We start from the raw sequence: 21,868 nt of genomic DNA on the forward strand, positions 1-21,868 counted from the left end.
TCCCTTCTGACATTTGTGGGAAGGGAGCCCTGCTCCTGCAGACTCTAGCAGATATGCCAGTGGGAGAGGGGTGGGGCTGCAAGGAGAGCAGGGACTTTGTGTGGGAGGGTAAGAATTTGGGGCATTCTCTATATTCACATTTGCACTCCCTCCCTGTGAATCAGTTGTAAGGATTTGGAAGTCAGCTTCTGTGTTTCATTGCTTCTTTGCAATTCTTTGGTTTGTTTAAAATATATTTAAACAGTTCAGACCAGTAGCAGGTCAGTAATTTAAAACTTTGCAGACAGCTTTAAGAGTCACTGTGATGAATTAGTGGATAAGCAATCCTGGCCTAATGTAAAACAAGTTTGTGGTACTAAACTGAAGATTCCACGTTACTTATGCCTCCAGTATTAATCCTATGTAGCTGTGTATGGTAGCCACTCTGGAACTGACTTGTAACTTTCTGAATTAGCACAGATTATCCTCAGATTCCTGCAATACATTTTTTTTTTTTGGCAGTTGCTTTCTTTTGCCCTTTGGTGAAATCTTATAAAACTTCTGCTGCTGCTACTTATAATCCAAACAGGCATCAGTAGCGCCTCATGTTTCACTTCCAGATGACCCAAATTGTTCCATGCTATCAGCAGCAAGAAGTCTTGGATTGTGGTGTGGAAGTTAATTGTCTTGCATTGTTTGGCACTGTGAGGGACAGACAAGCCCACTGGGGCCTTTTTCTTTTTTTCACATGCTTATTAGCACCAAATAGCTTGTTGTTAATTTAGGAAATGTGCCACGTAGGGACTTTCACATATTAATGCATTTAAGAACTGCCTGTCTTCCTAAAGTTGAGAAAAACAGGATAAAAACACTTAAATCCCTTGGTCTTTTTGAATACTTTTGTTTTTATTGAATTATATTCAGCACGATTTCTTTTTTAAACTGGAAGCATCTCATACATGAGCCATCTCAGTAGAGCGAGTCTATCTGGGTGAGAGGAAAATGTATACATCACTAGCCATCACTGAATAGTAATTATCTTTTTTCTAAAAACAAGAAGAAAGATTGACACAGCATTTTGAAATGATTTTTAGATCTTGTACTCTTGATTGTGCTTCAGGATAAAAAGTCATTTTCAGCCTAGATAAACAAATCATTCTAAGCACCTTTAAAATGCTGCCAGTCTGGAATGTGGCATGGCAGCTGTTTATCTGCCCACACCCACGCTGCACAGCTGTGTAGGACAGGAAATGAAGAGTAGCACGCTGAATTGGAACTGCAGCATGAATTAAGGGAGACTGAGCAGTTACATTCTAACAGGATTTGACTAGGGAACCAAGTTTGTATCGTTGTTCTTATGAAAGTGCCACAAGATGTTTAATAACAAGTGGTCAGTACCTTAGGTTTTACAACTTGCATAAAATATGGCAACACCTCTAGTACAGCATGTCCTTCACCATACTGATTCATTGCTTCACTATGGATTCAGAGGGAAGAATATCTACTGAATCTGCAACATAATGATTAAGTGTTCTTAGAGGCTTCTCCTCCACATAATGACCAGACAACACAGCTTAGCCTGAGATTTGGTCTGATTACCTGGTAGTGTACAGTTCATGATGATCTAGAGAGAGTGATGGGGCTGGTGTGGTGTCTACCCTCTGAGTTGACAGTATTTGTTGGCTCTCTACCAAGGAGAGAGTGAGTTCAGGGATCCAACTGTCCTGCTCATGACTCCTGAAGAAACAGTACTCTGGTAGCCAAGAGTACCTCTTTTCATCTGTGTTTGGCAAAATTGCTATCCACCTTTCTCTTAGATGTGTACCTTGGCACATGCCTTCTGTCTCTAGATTTGATAACTGTAATGTTCCCTGTTTGAGGCTGTCTTTGGAGAATACTTGGACATTTCAGCTGTTGCAAAATGTGATGGTCTGATTGCTTAACATAGCTGACCGTAGGTAAAGCTATGATTTAGCCATGTGTATTTTTAGTAAAAGTCATGGACAGGTCACGGGCAGTAAACAAATATTCATGGCCTGTGACCTGTCGATGACTTTTTTTACTATATACTTTTACTATAAAACTTGGGCGGGGGACTGCAGGTGCTCTGGGGTGGCAGTCTGAGGGCACCATGGGTGCTGGGGGAGGAGGCCCGGGACCCCCGCTGGTGCTGGGGAGGGTTGGTGGGGCTGTTAGGGGCTCCCTACCCAGTTCCGTGTGTTCCTGCAGCTCCTAGGCGGCAGAGGAGCCAGGGGGCTCTGCGTGCTGCTCCCGCCGCAAGCACTGGCTGCACAGCTCCTATTAGCTGGGAACTGCAGCCAATGGGAGCTGCGGGGGCAGGGCCTGCGGGTATGGGCAGCATGCAGGAGCCCCCTGGCCCCTCTGCCTAGGAGCTGCAGTGCTATGCCAGTGGGAGCCAGGGAGCCCCCCCATCCTAAGTAAAGCACCCCCCGCATCCCCCTGACCTGAGCCCCCTCCCACACACCCAAACTGCTGCTGCTGGCCCAGGGGCTGCCCATCTTGACCTCCATGACAGACTCGCAGCCTTAACCATAGGCAGCACATTATGCTAGTGTCCCATAGGCTGCAATGGTTTCCTACTTGCTTCTGGTGCAAATTCATGCATTGAGCTTTTAAAGTTACACATGGTTTGGGTCTTAGTTACATCTGGTTAATCTTCCTTTTCATTGCTGTAATAGTTGCAGTCAGGGTCTGTAGTTAAATGTCATGGGGGCTCATGGCAGGCTGCTTGCAGCAGAGGGCCCTCTCCTTTGGACTAATGAGGGAAACAAGTTCCAACGAAGCCTGAAATTAAAACTGAACGTTCTTAAACAATGAGGGCTAATGTAGTGCTTCCTCCTTTGTGAAGAGCTCCTTTGTGAGTTAGAGAAGGGACACCTTAGGCTAAGCATTTTTTTTTTAAAGGGAGGGTTCTAAATTTAAGCTTCAGAACGCATATTTCATACCTTAATAAGTGACCTGACTTCAATGAGAGCTGCTGGGTATTTAGCACTTTTTTTTTTTTTTAAATCAGGCCACCTATTTAGATGCCTGAACATAATTTTGGGAATTTAACGTTAGACAGTCCCTTATGGAAAATCTTGGTCTGAGTCATACCCTGTCTAATCTGGACCATTTTAATTGTTAATCATTGTCTGCTTTTACATAGATATCATGTCTTTACATGGCTCAGCTGCTAGTCCTTAATTTGTCTTTTTGTACATGTGCAATGATTTTGATCACTCACCCACCGTTTTCACACCTTTTCCCCCGTCAGCTTGAACAAACTGTTTCATATTTAATGCTCAGGCAGTCTTGATCAAAATACTAATCTTGCCAAGAAAGTTGTTTGAAATTCTCTGGAACAGACCAAAAACCTCAAGCTGTATCTCCCACCCAGATAAGTCTGTTAAACTTCCTACTGAGGTATCTGATGTATAATCTGTGAGTTCCCAAGTGACTTGCCTTGCTGGTTCTGTTCTGTGTATGCTTTTGTAGGCTTTAAAGCTAAATGGTCTAAAAAAGCTCTCTCACGAGGCCAGCGGATACAGACTCCTGTGTCTTGACTTCCACGCTAGCTTCCTTTTGAATTTATTTTCTTCACCCCTTTTGTATTTGTCTGTACTACATGGGAATTGGTGAAAGATGCATAACTGCAGAGATTTAAAATTAGACTGCACAAAATTCTGGAGAATACAGTGTAGAGAAAACACTTCTGCACTAGAGAAGGTTGGGCCTAGGACATCTATTAGTCCAACTCCCATCTCTCTGATTTTTTTTAAATATTTTCACTTGGTTTATAAATTGTTTGCCCTGCATCTGGTTTTGAGTACATGTGATGTGACTTAATTCTATATTTTAATTTTTACTGAAAGGTACACCACAGCCAATGCAGAGTCTGATTATGACCGGGAGTCAGAGAGAGAGAGTGAGGAAGGAGAAGATGAAGTGAGCTGTGAGACAGTGAAGACTGCACGGAGGGATTCACTGGACCTAGTCAATGAGGATGAAACTGTTTTGGTCTTTGACTCTACAATGGAGGAAGAATTTGGTCAACTGCTGCAGCAAGCTGACCAGCTGCATAGTGGGAATAACCAGGAGAAGAGGGAAGGATTCCAGCTGCTGCATAATAATAAACTGGTGGTAAAGTTCGTTTTAATTTCCCAGCAAAATTGTGTGTTCCACTAACAGGGAAAGATGAAGTTGGGCTTTTAGTTGTCATTGTGCGAGACCTAGTCTGTGCTACAAATGTAATGGAGTCAATGGACCTGGTCATAATATGGCTTAGAAGTGTAGTGTAGATGGTACCTAACAAAACTAAAACCCTGACAGTCCAAGGACTTGGCTTTCTTAAATGTACCATCTTGCATTCTGTCTATAGTACAAATCTAAACAGTGTTGTAATTGGGTCCCTTGACTCAGTTATAGAGTTCAAGGACTGTATAGTCAGTACAGGAAATTACATAGCTTTTTTTTATATAGGTGCCTGTTTAAAAAGCAAAACAATTTGGCTGCTGTATCTTCAACATTAAAATAAAAAATGATGTAGAGGCGAGACATAACAAATGACTTAATCAACATTAAGCATAAGTAAAGTTTCTCTGTAAGTCCCAAAAGGGATCATGCCATGAATTTATTTAATGCTCCAGTGTATCCCTTTTCTTAAATGTTTCTCCTACTTATTAATAGTCTAAGATAATACCAAAGTAAGCCAACTTAAGTGGATATTGTCAAGTAGCTTAGGCTTAAAACTTGTACTTTTTAAAAAAGGGTTTAACAAAACCTAGTATGAAGAGTTGGGTTTTTTATTATTTCACTGAAAATACATTGGTTTCTGTTTTTAACTGAACTTTGCCACTGCAGTTTTGGCAATCCAGCCACAACAGCCTCATGGCTGTTTTGTGTAAACCAGAATATGAAACTGTCCAATCTTCCTATGTCCAAGCTGACTGAAATGCAAAAAGTGAGCAGACAGCATAAATAAGTAAACTGAACTTTTTAAAACTTGTGATTTTTCTCTTGCTTTTTGAGATGGAGTCAGACAAGTGGATGTGTGGCTCCAATGCTCGTCCCCTCATCCGAACTAAAACTTCTTTGAAGGAGGGTGGGGGAGAATCCATTTATGGTGATGTGATAAATTAGACCTCTTCTGATCTCCTTTGAATTGTGGGTTTGGTTGCAAATTTGGACGTTCATTTTACTCTTTTTGTACTTCTGCTGGAATTCTTGTTGGTTTGGGCCCATTAAAGTTTCTTTCAAAGTGTTTTTTGCATATGTTTACTCTGTGTAGCTAGATATATAAAAGAATCATCCACTTGTTTGAATAAAATAACATACTGCCTGTTACTGCTGCCACTTGACGGTCCTCTTCCTTATATCTTTGTACCAGTGGAAGAAAGGGGCGCTCTAACAGGTGATCTGAAATACTTATGTTCTGTCTGCAGTATGGAGACCGACAGGATTTCCTATGGCGCCTGGCTCGAGCATACAGTGATCTGTATGAAATCACAGAGGATGCAGACGAAAAGAAATCATATGCTTCTGATGGTAAGAAAAAGTGTGTTTGAGGCAGCTCAGTGTAGGGTTTTTATTGGATAAACTTTTTTTTACTGTATCTTGTTTAAAAGACCTTATATTACTAATGCAAATTTTAAAAATACAGTTTTCTTGTTTTGTTTACTTGATCAGTTTCACTACTTCTCATTCACTAGTTCAGATGCGGTTTGTTTTGGGTTTTTAACATTATACAGGACTTGAAATAGAACCAGGAGATTTTAATTAACACTTCTGCTCCTATCAACTTTAGGAAATCACCTCCCCTTTTTAATTTAACCTAAACTTTAAGCCTGAATTGCCTGAGTAGTCCCTTTCAGCAATTGATAGCAGTCATGTAAGGCAATCATTTTCAGACTCTTTTAATGTATATAGTCCTTTCTGATGGCTTGCAAAATTCCCACATTTTTGGGAATACAAACACATGGAGCAGAGAGAGGAGAGAGCTCTGTGAAATTGTGTGTGAGAGAGAGAGAGAGAGAGAGAGCTCTGTGTGGTGGTAGGTGCCCAGTATCACTGAAAGATACTTAGCTGGTAGTGAGTGGAAGAGCAACTGTCCATCTCAACAGACAGTGGTGTAAGCACCAAAGCACCTTTGAGGCCTGTTGCACTTTATTTTTTGCTCTCTGCTTTTTTCTCTCTCAGCCACCTCTTTTCAGCCTCTTTGACTCCCTGGTACAGTGCAGCCAGCCACTGTAGCCTGCTGCTAGCTGCAACCTCTCAGCTTGCAGTGTCGATGCTGAAAGTGTCCTTGAACCTGATCTTAGGTCAGCCCAGCGGCCTTGGAGCATCTGAGTTCTCCATACAGGAGATCTTTTGGAATGTGTCCATAGTCTCAAGCTAAATTTACTAGGTGACTAACAAATGTTTAACTTCTTTACCCTTTCCTGTCACTGTAGAGACACTGTAGCACTTTGGGAGGTACGTATTCAGAGAAATTCAGTGACTTTCACTCTTTCTAAATTAGTGCTTTCTGTCTGCAGGGAAAGAAGAGGCAGAGGCAGCCCTACAGAAAGGGGATCAAAGTGCTGAGGGTCACCAGTGGTATGTAACTTTCTGCTGTGTGGGAGAAGAACAAGGGAGGTTAAAGGTCATATTAAGAGTTGGGCTTTATCACAGTCTATTCAGTAAACAAGTTTGTTTCTTACCTTAAATATACATTATTGAATCTGCTTTTCCTAACAGACTTTATTTTAGTTTCTTTTCCTTGTTAGTAGGCATGAATAAGCGACAGACAATACTGGTTACAATTAGCAAGATAAATGTTGTTTTTATTTGGTTCATGACAACTAATTAAGAACTTGGTTCCGAGGGGAGATGGCCTGGTGGAGTTCTTGAACAGAAGATGGAGGCAGCTATAATAATGTGTGTTTAGTTTCTGAGAAACTGATTGTATCAAGTTCTTATGAGTCTGCATCTCATAGCTTAATGAGCTTCATCAAGGATGGTAAAAGATCAGCTTATAGATGAGTCTTGCAGAAAGGGGCTTCTAGGAAAAAGAAATTGAGATGCAGAGTTCAGTGCGCTCGGGAAGTTTTTAAGCATTTTAAATTTGGAGACTAAAACTGTGTTTTAAAAGGATTCCCTTTGAGTTATTAAATTGATCTCTGGAAATCCTAATTATATCTTCAAAAAAAGAAGAGGAAGACTTGTGGCACCTTAGAGACTAACAAATTTATTTGAGCATAAGCTTTCGTGAGCTACAGCTCACTTCATCAGATGCATTCAGTGGAAAATACAGTGGGGAGATTTTATATACACAGAGAACATGAAACAATGGATGTTACCATACACACTGTAACTAGAGTGATCAGGTAAGGTGAGCTATTACCAGCAGGAGAGAAAAAAAACAAACACACACAAAAACACCTTTTGTAGTGATAATCAAGGTAGGTCATTTCCAGCAGTTGACAAGAACGTGTGAGGAACAGTATGGGTGGGAGGGAATAATTGGCTGCTACTCTGAAACCTATAATTATATCTTGTAACTGTGTGTGTTGTGAGAACATGAGTGTGAAATGGAGGAAAGTTTGTTCCAGCATTTAAGAGGCTTTTTTCTTAGTTCAGCTGGAGTTTTTCTTTTCAAATGACAAGAAAACAAGGAATTTGTAAACCGCTCTGCCAAAACAAATATTATATTCTATTAATGGAGTAATTCTTCTTGCTGTATCTGATGTCTCCTGTGGCCAGTGAGACATGTTGTTGTGGTTGGTGATATCACACACTCTGGGTCATAGTCCCACAAGCAATTCTTTCAGTTAATAACTATGAATGATGTTCATGTAGGAAGGATGATCCAGTGGCTAGTACATTAGTCTGAGATTTGGGAGTTTTGGTTGAATTCCCTGCTTTCCTCAAGGTCACACAAGAAGTCTGTGGCAGGTCATTTCTGTCTCTCTGTGCCTTAGTTCTCCAACTGTAAAGTGGGGATAATGGTACTCCCCTATCTTACAGAGATATTGTAAGGATAAGTACATTAAGGATTGTGAGATGCTCAGATACTGTGGTAAACGGGGCTGGATAGAAGTAGCTAGAAGAGACCTCATGAAAGATCTTGGCTCAGAAATGAGCTGAACTTTATTGATGATCCTTTTGGTTCTGTGTGTCCTGGGAAAATGACTACTTATGTATCCTGCTGTTATGTGCTGGAAATTAATCTGGTAGGTGAGGGTTAGGAAGCCCATTTCACACAGCTCATTTACAGAAAATTGTAATTCCTTTGTTCAAGAACTGGAACTGGGGTGGCCTCTCTTATTTTCTTTCTCATCTGCTCTGTTTCTGTTGGCCACTCTTTAGTCCCCTACAGAGCAACCTCTTATGTCATTGAAAGCCAAATTAACAGCCAGCTGCAGAAGCTATGGGGGCAGTAACTTGAGAGCTAGATGGTTAATGATGACCTGACATTCTTCCTTCTTCCTTTCTTGTTTTACTAGGGTTAGTTGCTTTTCTTATTTTCTTATTGACATTTCAAAAGCTTACACAGTGCCAGGTAAAATAGAAACTCTATTTTAAGAGAGGCTAACCCCTTGGCTCTAGGGTTGGGAGAGAAAGCGTCCATATTTTTGGGATGGAAGGAATAAGGGAGAGATTTGACCGCTACAGTTGTCACTGAGGTATTGGGAATTTATGTCTTATGTCTTCAGAACAAGATGTCCCTTGCAACATGAGACTTCCATAATTCTGAAATCTGTCATCTGGGCTTGAAATGTATGGATTGTTGGAGTTTGTTCGTGGTTAAAAGGAAAAGAATTTCTAGTTACTCTATATGGCAGGTTCTCCTTGGCCGTATCCAGAGGAGGGCTAAGATAGTGGCTGTCTCTCTGTAGTGGAGGGTAAGCATTCTGCTACCATTACAGTTTTGCTTTAAACTGATGGCTGTGGTTGACTATATGTAAACGTTATCTAAACAGCTTACATTGTATGTCACAACTATACTCCTACAAAATAAAGGGTTTTGCCTTCAAAAAACAGGAAATGCTAAATTAACATTGAACATGCAATCTTAAATTGGTGCATTAAGTATTTATTTTACAGTAGACTAAGTTGTTGTCACATGCTATTTCCTCAAACAATACAACTCTTTCTTCAGCTTCTCATACTTACATGTAACTAAAATAATTTGATCACAACAGATTATTATCTTGAAATCTAGTTAATTTCAAAAATACATTAAGTATTTTTGGGTACTTTACCTGGCCCTGAGTTGCCCTCAGTTTAAGTGGTATTCACTGAACTTTTTCCACTTTCTTTACTTAGTTGCTATGTGAAAGACCTATGTACATGGAAAAACTTCTTATCTACAAGGGAAACCGTAAAACGGACTACACTGTTATACAATTTTTTCTCATCTTGATCTTGTTCATTTTTAGTTTTATCATGGCCATTGCTAGAGGTTTGCAAAAGCCTTGGCTTTTTGTATTTGTGAGGTGTCTTAATCTAGGTAACCTTTTTTACAAGGTCTTCCAGAGAAACCAGTGCCATGCCAGAAGACAATCTTCCGATCCTATGCTCTTCTCATTTGGTTCAGTTATTTTACATAACTGAATGGCTCTGAAATAACTCTAACCAGCATAAGTAGTAGTATTTGGCATACAGCTTCCACATAGGCAAAAAGAAAAGGAGTACTTGTGGCACCTTAGAGACTAACCAATTTATTTGAGCATAAGCTTTCGTGAGCTACAGCTCACTTCATTGGATGCATCCGATGAAGTGAGCTGTAGCTCACGAAAGCTTATGCTCAGATAAATTGGTTAGTCTCTAAGGTGCCACAAGTACTCCTTTTCTTTTTGCGAATACAGACTAACACGGCTGTTACTCTGAAACCTGTCACATAGGCAAAGTTTTTATTTTCCTTTGTGATTTAAACTAAAATTATCTGTAATAAATACCTTTGTTTTTTATTGCTATTTTTGAACAAGTGTTGTGGCTGGCTAGAAGTGAGGAGTTTCTCATTTTCGCTACCATCCTCAGTGGCTTGAGTATCTACCAGGCTCTTGTAGAAACTTGTGTATGGAGCTGATGGTTGCTGATTCTGCTGCTATGATTAAACTAAAGCTGTTAATCGTGAGGTAGCCTAGTTTAGTACAAATGTTGGTTATAGAGAGAAGAGAAAATTCCTCTGTTTTTTGGAGTGAACTGCTTGATAAATTGTGTTGGATTTCTGGCATGACTGATGCATTACTGCTGGCAGGTGGGATTTTGAAGGTGGAATGTTAAACACATTAACAATCAGTGTTAGGATCGCTGGATTGTCAAGGGCATGGAGGTTAAAACTCTTTTAGGGAATAATCTCTCCTTTTGCTTTTTGAAGATCTGCTTGGACCATTACTTCACAGGAGAAATACCTTGTAGCCTAGAAGTTGAATTTAAGGTTTGGAGAAAATTCTTTTCATATTAGTAGTTAGATGCCTTTGGTCACTAACGTGTTTGTCATGTTGGTGAGAGGCAAAAATAGGGGAAGAAACCAGCATGACTTGATCTCTGTAATGGAATCAGGTGTTTGGCTCTTTCTGCCGGTTTAACTACTGGAATGTTGGTGAACCACCACGTTGCCTGTTAAAGTTTTAAACAGTTTTGGCACTTGAGCTTTGCATATGTGACAGAGTATGATTCTGCTTCTGAGCTAAAGAGTGATGGATTAGCCTAATGATTCAGAGTTTTATTGTGTCAAAAGTAAGTAACTGATCCAAAGAAATGTCAGAGCAGTATTGAATTCTGGAGATGGAATGAAATCTGATTAGCCACAGATTATATGCATGACACTTGTAGTATTATGGTTACATGCTGTCAAATAAAGGCTGATAGTGCAAGTCACTCCCTCCTCTCATCCCTTCTGAAAGACCTTGATAAGGCCCCTATAGATGCAAAATGTTCACGTCATGATAGTTCTGTGGTAACATGTTGCTTAATCATTTGTCTCCAGTGCAGTATCCCCTTGTGCTGAAACAGTCTTGGCATATGCTAAGCGCATGTGTTGTCGTCTGTGCCCACCTCTTCCAAGAACAGCATCATTGGAAAGGTGCACAGGCTTAAATTCTGTCTCTGTAGACTTGCCCTTTTGCTGAGTGGGGGCATGCACTTCTATGTCTTGCTTTTATTTCTTCAGAACAGCTACAGAAAGGGAAGAAAGAGGACAGCCATAGAAAGGAAATAGCAGAACAGCATGTGGGAGGCATGGGATATGAATAATTACCTTTATTAGTAGAAAGACATAATTACACTTTCATGAATATATAACTGGAAATGTTCTCTTTCCAGCGCCATCTGGGTCGTGGGACAGTTGCAAGCTGTTTTAGTCGCAGCCTGTTTTGTTTATGTTAATTAGCCACCCTGAGAAAAAGCTTCTTATTCACCAAGGAAAAAACAAAGAGGAGTCCTTGTGGCACCTTAGAGACTAACAAATTTATTTGGACATAAGCTTTCATGGGTAAAACCCACTGAATCAGATGCATGGAGTGAAAAATACAGTAAGCAGAATATATATCATAGCACATGAAAAGATGGGAGTTGCCTTACCAAGTGGGGGTCAGTGCTAACAAGCCAATTCAATTAAGGTGGAAGTGGCCTATTCTCAACAGTTGACAAGAAAGGGTGAATACCAAGGGAGGGAAAATTACTTTTGTAGTGCTAACGAGGCCAATGCAATCAGGGTGGCCCATTTCCAACAGTTGACAAAAAGGTGTGAGTATCAGCAGAGGGAAAATTACTTTTTGTAATTTGTAAAAACATGTCCCGTCCCCCCCAGCTTCTGATTTTTTTGTATACTGGGGAACCCAACATAATGACAAAGTATCGTACATCCTAAGATCTTCCACTTAGGATATGTCTACACTACCCACATTACAGCGCAGCCGCAGCAGCGCTGTGACGTGGGCAGTATAGACACGCTTTATCACCGGGTGAGAGCTCTCCTGGCAATTTAAAAAAAAAAACAAACAAAAAAACAACCCACCGCTGACGAGCAGTGGTAGCTTTATTGCTGGGAGAATGGTTCCCAGCGATAAAGCGCTGTCTATACTGGCGCTTTTCAGCACTAAAATTTTTGTCGCTCAGGGGGGTGTCTTTTCAAACCCCTGAACGACAAAAGTTTTAGCACTGAAATTGGCAGTGTAGACACAGCCTTACTCACACCTTAATGTGTCTGCATTATCTAGGATGTAGTTGTGCTGCTTTCCCTCCCTTTGTTTGTTTCATTGTGTGCTGCTATCTTACTACTGCATGTTACCCCAGCTTTCTTTTCCTCTCCTAATTCTGGATCATGATGACCTGGAACAAGGTAGGATTGTTCTCATGTAGTGCGGAGTTGATAAGGGTGTACTATGGTAGTGGTCTCCTCTTCGTAGAGACGAGCAGTCTGACTACAGTTGTAGGAAAGACTGCTACTTTTCCGTGCTTTGGTCTCTGGCATTTTCTGTGGTGTTGGGTGTGGTTTAAAAAACCACTAAACCTTTGTAGAATAGAATAGAATCATAGGGGCTAGCTGAAAACACTGAGCAGGAAATGACTGACTGACCACAGCTCTATAGCATGCCTTTGACTAGATGGCTTGGATGCTATGGCAACATGATCACAGATCCTTTCTCAAGAATGATTTAGAGAAAGGGAGTGTATATAGGACCCTGTCTGGACTGGCCTTGGGGCCAAAACCAAGTAGGAAGGGGAACCCTCACATTGATCCTTGGAGTCTGTACAACACAATAATGCAAATGGCAATTGCTACAGTTTACACTCAGATCTTGGCAGATCCCAAGCGACCTCTCCACATGGAGGAAACAGAACTGTGATCTGATCCCAGTGGTGAATAGAATATTAATCCTTTGTATAGCAAAGCAACTTCCATGTTTGTAGTTCTCAGGCAAGCACTGCTTTAGGAATACATGGAGATGGGTAAGAAGTGGTCTTGTGTATTAGATGCTGCTTCCAAATGATTCTGGACCAAATTCGTACCTCATGTAAAGCCATTTGGGACAAGAATCTAGCATTCTCTTACTACTTTCATGGGCCTGTCTAATACATTTTGAAATTTGATTCCTAGTTCTACAGCTCTTACCAGTGTAGCCTGTGCCATAATATGAAAGCTCTGAAACCAATATGTACATTTTACTACTCGACTAGTAATCTTGTAACATCTTTGTAAAAGGTGCTATATCCCATGGTTGAATGCTTTGTAGAAATTATGGAAAAGGAGAAAACAAGCACGAGTGGGGAAGTTTTTTTTTTTTTGTTTAACAAAAAACACAACCTGGGGCGTTGCATGTGGGACAGGCATGTGTATTAAGCTGCTGAGGCCCGAATAAACAAACTTCTCAAGAATTTAGAGAGAAAAACAAATGATTCCCTATCCATTTCAATGCATCTGTGTGCTGTGCAATTCTAAGCGCACAACACCAGCTTTAAGGATCAGGAAGAGAGGGAGCTGTGTGTTTGCCTTGGCTTCAGCCGTGGTGCTAAAAGAAATATTGGAAGTACAACTAGAGTAGCAGGGGATTTCAGGGGTCCGTCTAGGGAGGATTTTGCAGGTGCAGCATTATTCTCCTTAATTGTCAAGGGGAGACATAGTCAAATTGAACAAGATGGTATTTGCTGAGAGCTCTCATTGTAGATGAAGTAATAAGTTTTTGTTGCCTGTTTTTGAAATGTGATCATTCCATGTTGGTTATGGGAAGTGAAAATAGTCTTCTGGATTGAATGAAATTTTTTTGAAACATGGTCTCTTTTCTTTAAAGGAAAATCAGTTACTTTGTTCAATGTAGCATCTTGAAAGTTCACAGGAGAACCACTTACACAAATGTATTTAAATACTTTTTAATTTCACTTGGTGTGTCTGGACTTCTTGAGGTGGGCACTTTGGTCTTACTGTAAAGTGAACAGCATTCTGGACACAACCCAGAGCTGAGGATCAGAAGCCTGTTCTAATTCGCCAATCAGCAGGACCTTGCTGATTAACTCTTCACATAGTACTGCATGGAACTCATGAATTTTGAGCTAAATCTAGACTTATGCTGAATGCTCCCTATTAATCATGTGGATTAAACAGAAGAGCGTTAGAACGTAAGTCAGGAGCCAAAGAAACCCTCTCCTTTCTGTCTAGCTAATCTCCTTCTAGTAATACCCCTCCCCTAAAATTAAGTTTTTGTGGTGGTTTTTTTAGACCTAACATGTCATTGCAAGTATCATAGTGTCTAGCACATTGTGACCACATTTGTGGCTGGTCCTTAGGCACTACTCTAATAAACATGATTAATAATACATGTTGGGGGGGGTGAGGTGAGGTGGGAGAGGAAAATCATTTGTCATAAAAATAAGTTTTCAATTGCCTTAAAATTTCTCTTGTCCCTCAGTTAGTCTTCTACTAACAATGCTCCAGAAGGTAGCAGGAATCTTCTGTTAAAACTGAAGGCCTGGAAATATAGAGACTGTATGAACATGATGTAATGCCTTAACTTGAATATTTCAATATGCATCACCTCATTTGTATATCAGGCTTTAAAATGAAAAACATTTTATTTCTACTGTTATCTCAGTTGCTTTGCTACAGTGATGGACATGCCATAAGTATAAACTAACTTTAGTAGACATTTAAGTGCTTAATGAGACTAAAGCATAAATACAGACTGAAGCTAAACACTTAGTTTTCTGATTGTCACCAAATATTACTTTTAAAAATCTGATGGGAGAGGTCGTCTGTCAGAAACTCCAATAATCTCTAAGGGAGGGAGAGTGAGGAGCCCAGGCACCAAGGAAAAATACCATGGTAACTCCATTAATGTTAGATATCCAACTGGAGTCCAGGCTGTTGGCTCCTTTGGGAAGGGAGAGTGGGGGAGAGGCTTTCTCTGGAGATGAGGAGGGAGTTGTATCAGACCCACTTGTCCGGCTCACTGAAAGCTGGGGTTGTAGTCACAGAAATTATCATTCCATGCCATTGATGGTGGCTGGACACCGCTCCTGCTGCTGCTCCCCTACAGCTGGAGCTGTGGCTCTGAAAGGCCCTTCATGCACAAAGGAGGTGTGAGGCATTCTACCCCACACAGTGTTTATGCTGTGAGACTTTCTGAGAGATATCAGAATGTAAATAGTAAAGATGACAGGCAGTAGTACTCAGGAATATGTAGCATGGTCCTACAAAACCCAGGAGCTAATAAAAACTTGTTGTTCACTGGAAATGGCTTTTTTAATGCAGCATTTTACATTCCCTCAACACAAGTGTGATACTCTACCCAGAAATATTCAGATCCCACAAACTATGAATGTTTGCAGGTAGAACATCTTGCCGGCAGTTTCTGTTAAGTCTCCCTGTTTCCCTGGAAGATCCAGGCATCCACTTATTAGTCCATGACAGGGTTAAGTAAAATCGGGAGTCTCTGGAGGAAAATGGGAGACTGAATAGATATGAAGTTACTACCCAAAATATATTCTAGAGCATCTTTAGTTGAATCTAGCTGTGTAAATGACTATTGTGGAGGAGGGAACTATTAGTATCTTTTACAACATAAGTTTTAACTTTTTTCTGTTCTGCTCTAGATCCCTCCTTTCCCCCCAATCTAGTTAGAGACCGTAAGCCCATAGATCCAGGATTGGCTCAAAATTCACCCCATCTTTGCTAAATCTTGCATATATTAAATCTTGAACACTTTGCTTGGAATTCGTTTTATCATAGAATATCAGGATTGGAAGGGACCGCGGGAGGTCATCTAGTTCAACTCCCTGCTCCAAGCAGGACCAATCCCCAATTTTTGCCCCAATCCCTAAATGGCCCCCTCAGGGATTGAACTCACAACCCTGGATTTAGCAGGCCAATGCTCAAACCACTGAGCTATTCCTCCCCCCAGTATTAAGACAAAATGGAACTGGTGGAGAGCAAAGGAGGTGAAGAGGACTGGTATGTTATCATTTCTCCTCTTGAGACCATGATTCAAATCCTGGTTTAAGTCACAAATTAAATTAATTTGGTTTCAGCCAAGTTAAGTCTCAGACTTCCTTTGTGCATGAAGGGCCTTTCAGAGAGGGAGCTCCAGCTGTAGGGGAGGAGGAGCAGGAGCATTGTACAGCCACTGTCAATACACATCAGAAAAGCAACGCATGACTTTGCACAATTTGCCCTGATTGACTGTCCAAAATAGGCACATGATAAAAGTATGAGGCCAACCACCTGGCTCAGACTTATGCCGTTCATTTCCTTGCTCCTTTTTCATTAGCACAGGATTAATTCACAAATTAGAAGCTAGTTTTTAGTCCCTGGTGTTTCACATTCACCTTGGTGGCGTATCCAGAACTCATTTTTCAGCAGTAAGAGGCTCATACAGTTTCAACCCATCTTTAATTACTGGTAGTTTTACAGCTAGTAAGAAGTGCTGCTCTACTTATGAACTTTCTAAAGATGAGCTTGAATGAGGGATGGGGGGAGGCAGCATTGTTTTCAACCGCTAACAGAATTTACCTCTGCTCCTGGTGTATCAGCTGCTTGTTTCACTAGGAGAGGCATACAGTTGTAAGCAGTGCTTAATTTGTGCCAGGGCTGAGCCCCCCAGCACCTCTAGGGTTGCTGTGTTAGTTATAAAAGTTTAAAAAATTACTTGAGGCCCAGCATCTCTTTCATTACAGATTAAGCACTGTAATGAGGTTGGGTGTTGTCAGTTCCTAAGCAACAGGAATACCCGTGCATTCTATTATGGGAGGGAGAACAGGCTGCATTGTCCCCTCCACTAGGCTTTCAAATCTTATTGTGTGATCTTTTTGATAGCATTTATCAAGTAAACTAATATATATGAAACCCAAGAGCTCTAGTCTAGGGTACTTCTCAGTCATGCTTGTGTCTCTGTCCTCCTGTATGTCCCCATTCATGCTACCATACTGCAAAAAAGATAGAAGAGAACAAACTTGTCCCCTGAGGAAAATGGCTCTGTGCGTGCCTGCTTGGTGGCGAAGGATTATGGAGTGTGCACTTGTTCTTCACATAGTGTTAATGGAAAAGAGAGCGGCATATGTTTTGTTCTACTGATGCAGTAAATATCGGTTTGTTTTCCTTCACCACCACCCTCAAATCCCACATGGAATATGCTAGTACCTTGATTCCAGTTGCTCATCAGTTGTTCCCTGGGACAAGAGCCCTCACTATCTCTTGTGACAAAGGAGGGAGCTAAGCTTTCAGGAGGACAGTAACAGTCTCCAGCACACCCTCATCCTGGATGTTTCCTAACTTGTGAGTGCTCTGCCTGCTCACTTCTGCAGAGGGAGTGGAATTGCAGTTGGCAGACAGTGTGACAAAGTTCCTCCTCTACCTTGGTGGGTCTTGTGCTTATTGGCGGATTTGCTTGCCTCAGAGATTCACGGCAGCCCTCAGTTTGGCCACTTTCGTGAACCCACAGTCCAGGTCAACTTCTCCTGTGTCTGACCAGGAGTTGGGAGGTTTGGTGGGAACCCGGGCCCGCCCTCTACTCCGGGTTCCAGCCCAGGGCCCTGTGGAATGCAGCTGTCTAGAGTGCCTCCTGGAACAGCTGTGCGACAGCTACAGCTCCCTGGGCTATTTCCCCATGGCCGCCTCCCAACACCTTCTTTATCCTCACCATAGGACCTTCCTCCTAGTATCTGATAATGCTTGTACTCCTCAGTCCTCCAACAGTACGCATTCTCACTCTCAACTCCTAGTGCCTCTTGCTGTGAGCTCCTTTTTAAACCCAGGTGCCCTGATTAGCCTGCCTTAATTGATTCTAACGGTTTCTTGATTGGCTGCAGGTGTTCTAATCAGCCTGTCTTAATTGTTTCCAGAAGGTTCCTGATTGTTCTGGAACCTTCCCTGTTACCTTACCCAGGGAAAAGGGACCTACTTAACCTGGGGCTAATATATCTGCCTTCTGTCACTCTCCTGTAGCCATCTGGCCTGACCCTGTCACAACAGGTATATGGAGAACACAGACTATGAGTGGTTGCCATCACAAGGGGATATGGTTTGTGGTTAAGTGTCTACTTCAGGCATTGAAGGGGAAATTGGTGTGCTTAATCATATTTTTTAAAGTAATTTTAAAGAATTCTATATAAACAAAAGAACAATGATAGGTGTAAATAAATGGGTGGATGTGAAATGGCTCAGAAAATAGGTCCTATAATAAATAGTAATTTTCTTTAGAAAGATGAAGTCTGAGCAACTTTTTAGGTGTTTGGCTTCTTGATCAAGGAGAAGATTTATATTTTACTCTTACTTTGTACGTGTATGAGAAAGGAATCGCCAAAACATGCATAGCAAATCTAAATGATCAGATGACCTTGTAATCCTCATCCTCCCTTCCCTCATTCCCCCTATTGTATGTAGTTCTCACTTGTTACGTTTGTTTACCATTAGATTATAAACCCTTGAGGAAAGGAACGTCTGTCTATATGTTCTGCTTTGTACACTTTCTAGGCATTGTGAATAAATAATAGGAGTCCATGGGCATTTTGGGAGCCTCTGGACAGTGAGAGAATGTTGCCTCTGCATTTCTTCATTTCATGAACACCTTTCTGATGGAAAATTCCCTTTTTTCAAAGTCGAAATTTAACTTTGCCACCAAAAAAAGCCTTCCATGTTCCATCAGGAAAATCGTAATAAAAATCCAGCTGCTCAACTGGAAGGATCTTAATCTCACTTTCTGCCTGCAAACAGACAGCAAGATGAAAAGTTTATTTTGATCCTCCCAAAATCTAACTTTTCTGGAAATCTCTTCATGTGAAAAATTTGGCATTTGTCTTTTCATCTATTTGGAATGAAAATGTTAAAAATTTGGCATTTTTAAATAGGAACGGATTTCCATTTGCCAGCTGTGTCTGTTCTAGACAAATGTAGTGAACGAACTATAAACTGCTATGCAGTGGCTATGTTCTTTGTGATTATTCTGTTCTTCCATTTCATGGAAAAATGTACTAATCCTGGAATATGGGATTCGATAGTGTAGTAGCCAGGAGTAAAATATTAAATCCATTCCTCCACCACCAAATTTTTATTCACATAAAGGTTGACAGAGTTTTTTCACCCAGAAGATGGAATAGCATTCTGGGCATATTTTAGGATAGTACAACTATCCACTACTATCTAGTGAATCCATTCTAATATCACTGACTTGGACTTCTAATGTCTCCTAGTCTACCTGTGGTCATACTGGAGTGTAGAAACCTCTGATACTATCTAGCCTATTGAAGTTGCAAATTCTTCCATGACCATGAATACTTCTTGTTTCATACGCCGGTAGGTTTTTATGAAAATTTACCTTTTTCCACAGCTAATTTCTGACATTCCAAATATACATCAGCAGAGTAGTAGCTGGGAGATTTAGTGATGTGACTTCACTAAATTTAATGGGAGTCACATGTTTCAGTGGCTTCTCAGTAAGGGACAGTGGAGAGGCCAGTTACGTGAGGCAAGCAGATTTCTGCACACAAGTGTATTTGAAAATGCGAGGTAGACAGTTCAGCACGTAATTATCACCCTGTGCAAATGTTCGTCATCTCACAGGACAGAATCTGTACATACTAGCACTGGGATTTTGGACAGCTATTGTTTGTTGGAAGAAAATTAACTAAGCTTTTGAATTAATGGAAGTAGCACTTGAGAGAGGCTTGTAGTGTTTCCATTTGAATTCACCTAGCAAAATGTTGTGTGGTGATGGTTTTTCTCGTGTGTCCACAAGATTTAATGCGTACATGAATAAAATCAACTCCTCAGCACCTCATAATGAGCAAAACCAGTTTATTTTCATACCAAAATCAGGCATGTACTATCTACCACACAGGTGGATAGGGCAGATTCATAAGTAAATAATCTCTCCAAATTCCATTTTCACTCCTATGATATGAATACATTGCAGACCGTGTTCCTGCATATGAAGAGAGCTACTGAAACCTTAGGGTGTTTCCTGCCAGGCGAGGTTGGGAATGGTCATTGTTTTGCTGTCCCTCAGCCACCATGCCAAGACTGTTTCTTAGGGAGCCTGCTGTAAACATATGGGGACTGGAGTCTGATGTAATGTGTGAAATCGGAAGATTACCAATAAACTCCATAGAAAATTTTAAATAAAACTGCTAAACTGAAGCTATATGAGTGATGATAAAGTTCCAAATAACCGTATTATGGGCTGCAACCAACCCCCCTCTTCCTGAAATCCAGGTTACTTGGCAGCTCCTGAAATTTCCCACTTCAGTTCATCAAAGCTCTTCCTTTCCTCATGCTCAATAGAATTAGCTTTATGCTATGCCAACATAATTGGGAAAATGGAAGATTGAGGACACTGATAAGCAGAAGTGCTAGTTGAATACTAACCTCCAACGAAATGTTGCTCAGTGCAGTGTTTGTTTGCCTTACTCAAATATCCAAACTGAGGTGCTTACAACTGCATTGTTCCTATCTTCTGAGTTGAGAGACTTATCCTTTTAAGCAGTAATTCTCCACAGCAAGCCTTTAATGTAGCATAAGAATTGTTGTTCTTCCTCTTTATGGGATTTTTTGGGGGTTGTTGCTTTAATCTTTGTAGCTCTTGATCAAATGAAGCATTTCCCTGATTTCCGTTTTGTCCAGATGTGAGCCTTTTGGAAAGGAGTAGGCTTTGCTTATACACAGCAAGCTTCCACTGCTCATTCCTGAGGAGGAGGTTCACTTTCAGGTCATCTTGAATTGCTGCTTTGATTGAGTAAACTTGGTGGCTTCATTAGCGTGAAGATGAAAAGCTTGCTTTTTTGGCACTGTAGACCTTGGTCTGCATTGAATATTCAATGGGGGAAAATAGTGTTGTCTTTATTCTTTAAAAATTAAAAAAAGCCCTTTTCATAAAGAACAATGAATGCCCCTCTCTCTCTATACATACACACATACCGTAAAATATTTCTGTGAAAAGTTGGAGTTGTAGGGGCTGGGAATAGAATGATATTGGTAGGCTTGGAATGATTAAATTTTTATTGTTAGATGTCCATAATTATTGCTTTCACTGTACACACACACACCGATGACAAAATATTTGTCAACAATAGTCAAAACTTACAGATAGGCAAAGCAAGAAAAATACTGCTTGAGAATATACTAGAGTTTGAATTAAGAATACTTTGTATATTTTGATATGGGATGTTGACCCCCTCCCCCAATTTAATACAACTGTGAACATTTTAATTGATATATTTATAATTGAGCTAAAAATAAATATTATTCTGTTACTTTTTGATGTAAGTAAGAGATCCCGTCTGTTAAGAGCTTGATAAATTTATGGAGGGGATGGTATGATGAGACTGCCTACAATGGTATATGGCCCATTGGCAACTGCCAGTAGCAAAAAACCCCAGCTGTTGGAGATGGGACACTAGATGGGGATGTCTGAGTTACTACAGAGAATTCTTTCCCAGATATCTGGCTGGTGGGTCTTGTCTATGTGCTCAGGGTCAACTGATCTGCATATTTTGAGGTCAGGAAGGAATTTCCCCCACGTCAGATTGCCAGAGACCCTGGGGTCTTTTGCCTTCCTCTGCAGCATGGTGCACGGGTCAATTGCAGGTTTAAACTAGTGTAAATGGAGGATTCTCTGTAACTTGAAGTCTTTTAAATCATGATTTGAGGACTTCAGTAACTCAGCCAGAGGTTATAGGTCTATTACAGGAATGGGTGGGTGAGGTTTTGTGGCCTGCAATGTGTAGGAGGTCTGACTAGATTATCATGATTGTCCCTTCTGACCTTAAAGTCTATGATGTGGACCACTTCACACACCACTGGATGCAGCTGTTGTCCAAGGACTTGTCTAAACACACAAATTGTACCACATTATCTATACCAGTATAGTTAGTAGAATAACCCCACCCGACTCCCAGTGTGGATGCAGTTATACAA

General features: G+C 40.8%; 1 protein-coding gene across 1 annotated transcript in view; it reads left to right on the top strand.

Annotated features, from left to right (window-relative positions):
• RMDN3 (regulator of microtubule dynamics 3) overlaps positions 1-21,868 on the top strand; it is a 62,487-nt gene that overhangs the window by 14,585 nt on the left and 26,034 nt on the right. The window contains exons 5-7 of the mRNA XM_074955690.1: positions 3,855-4,122; positions 5,424-5,526; positions 6,516-6,576. Coding sequence (XP_074811791.1) covers positions 3,855-4,122; positions 5,424-5,526; positions 6,516-6,576 — 432 coding nt within the window. The remainder of the gene's footprint in view (positions 1-3,854; positions 4,123-5,423; positions 5,527-6,515; positions 6,577-21,868) is intronic.

The sequence above is a fragment of the Natator depressus genome, chromosome 6 (genome assembly GCF_965152275.1).
Source record: "Natator depressus isolate rNatDep1 chromosome 6, rNatDep2.hap1, whole genome shotgun sequence".
NCBI classification, from domain to species: Eukaryota; Metazoa; Chordata; order Testudines; family Cheloniidae; genus Natator; species Natator depressus.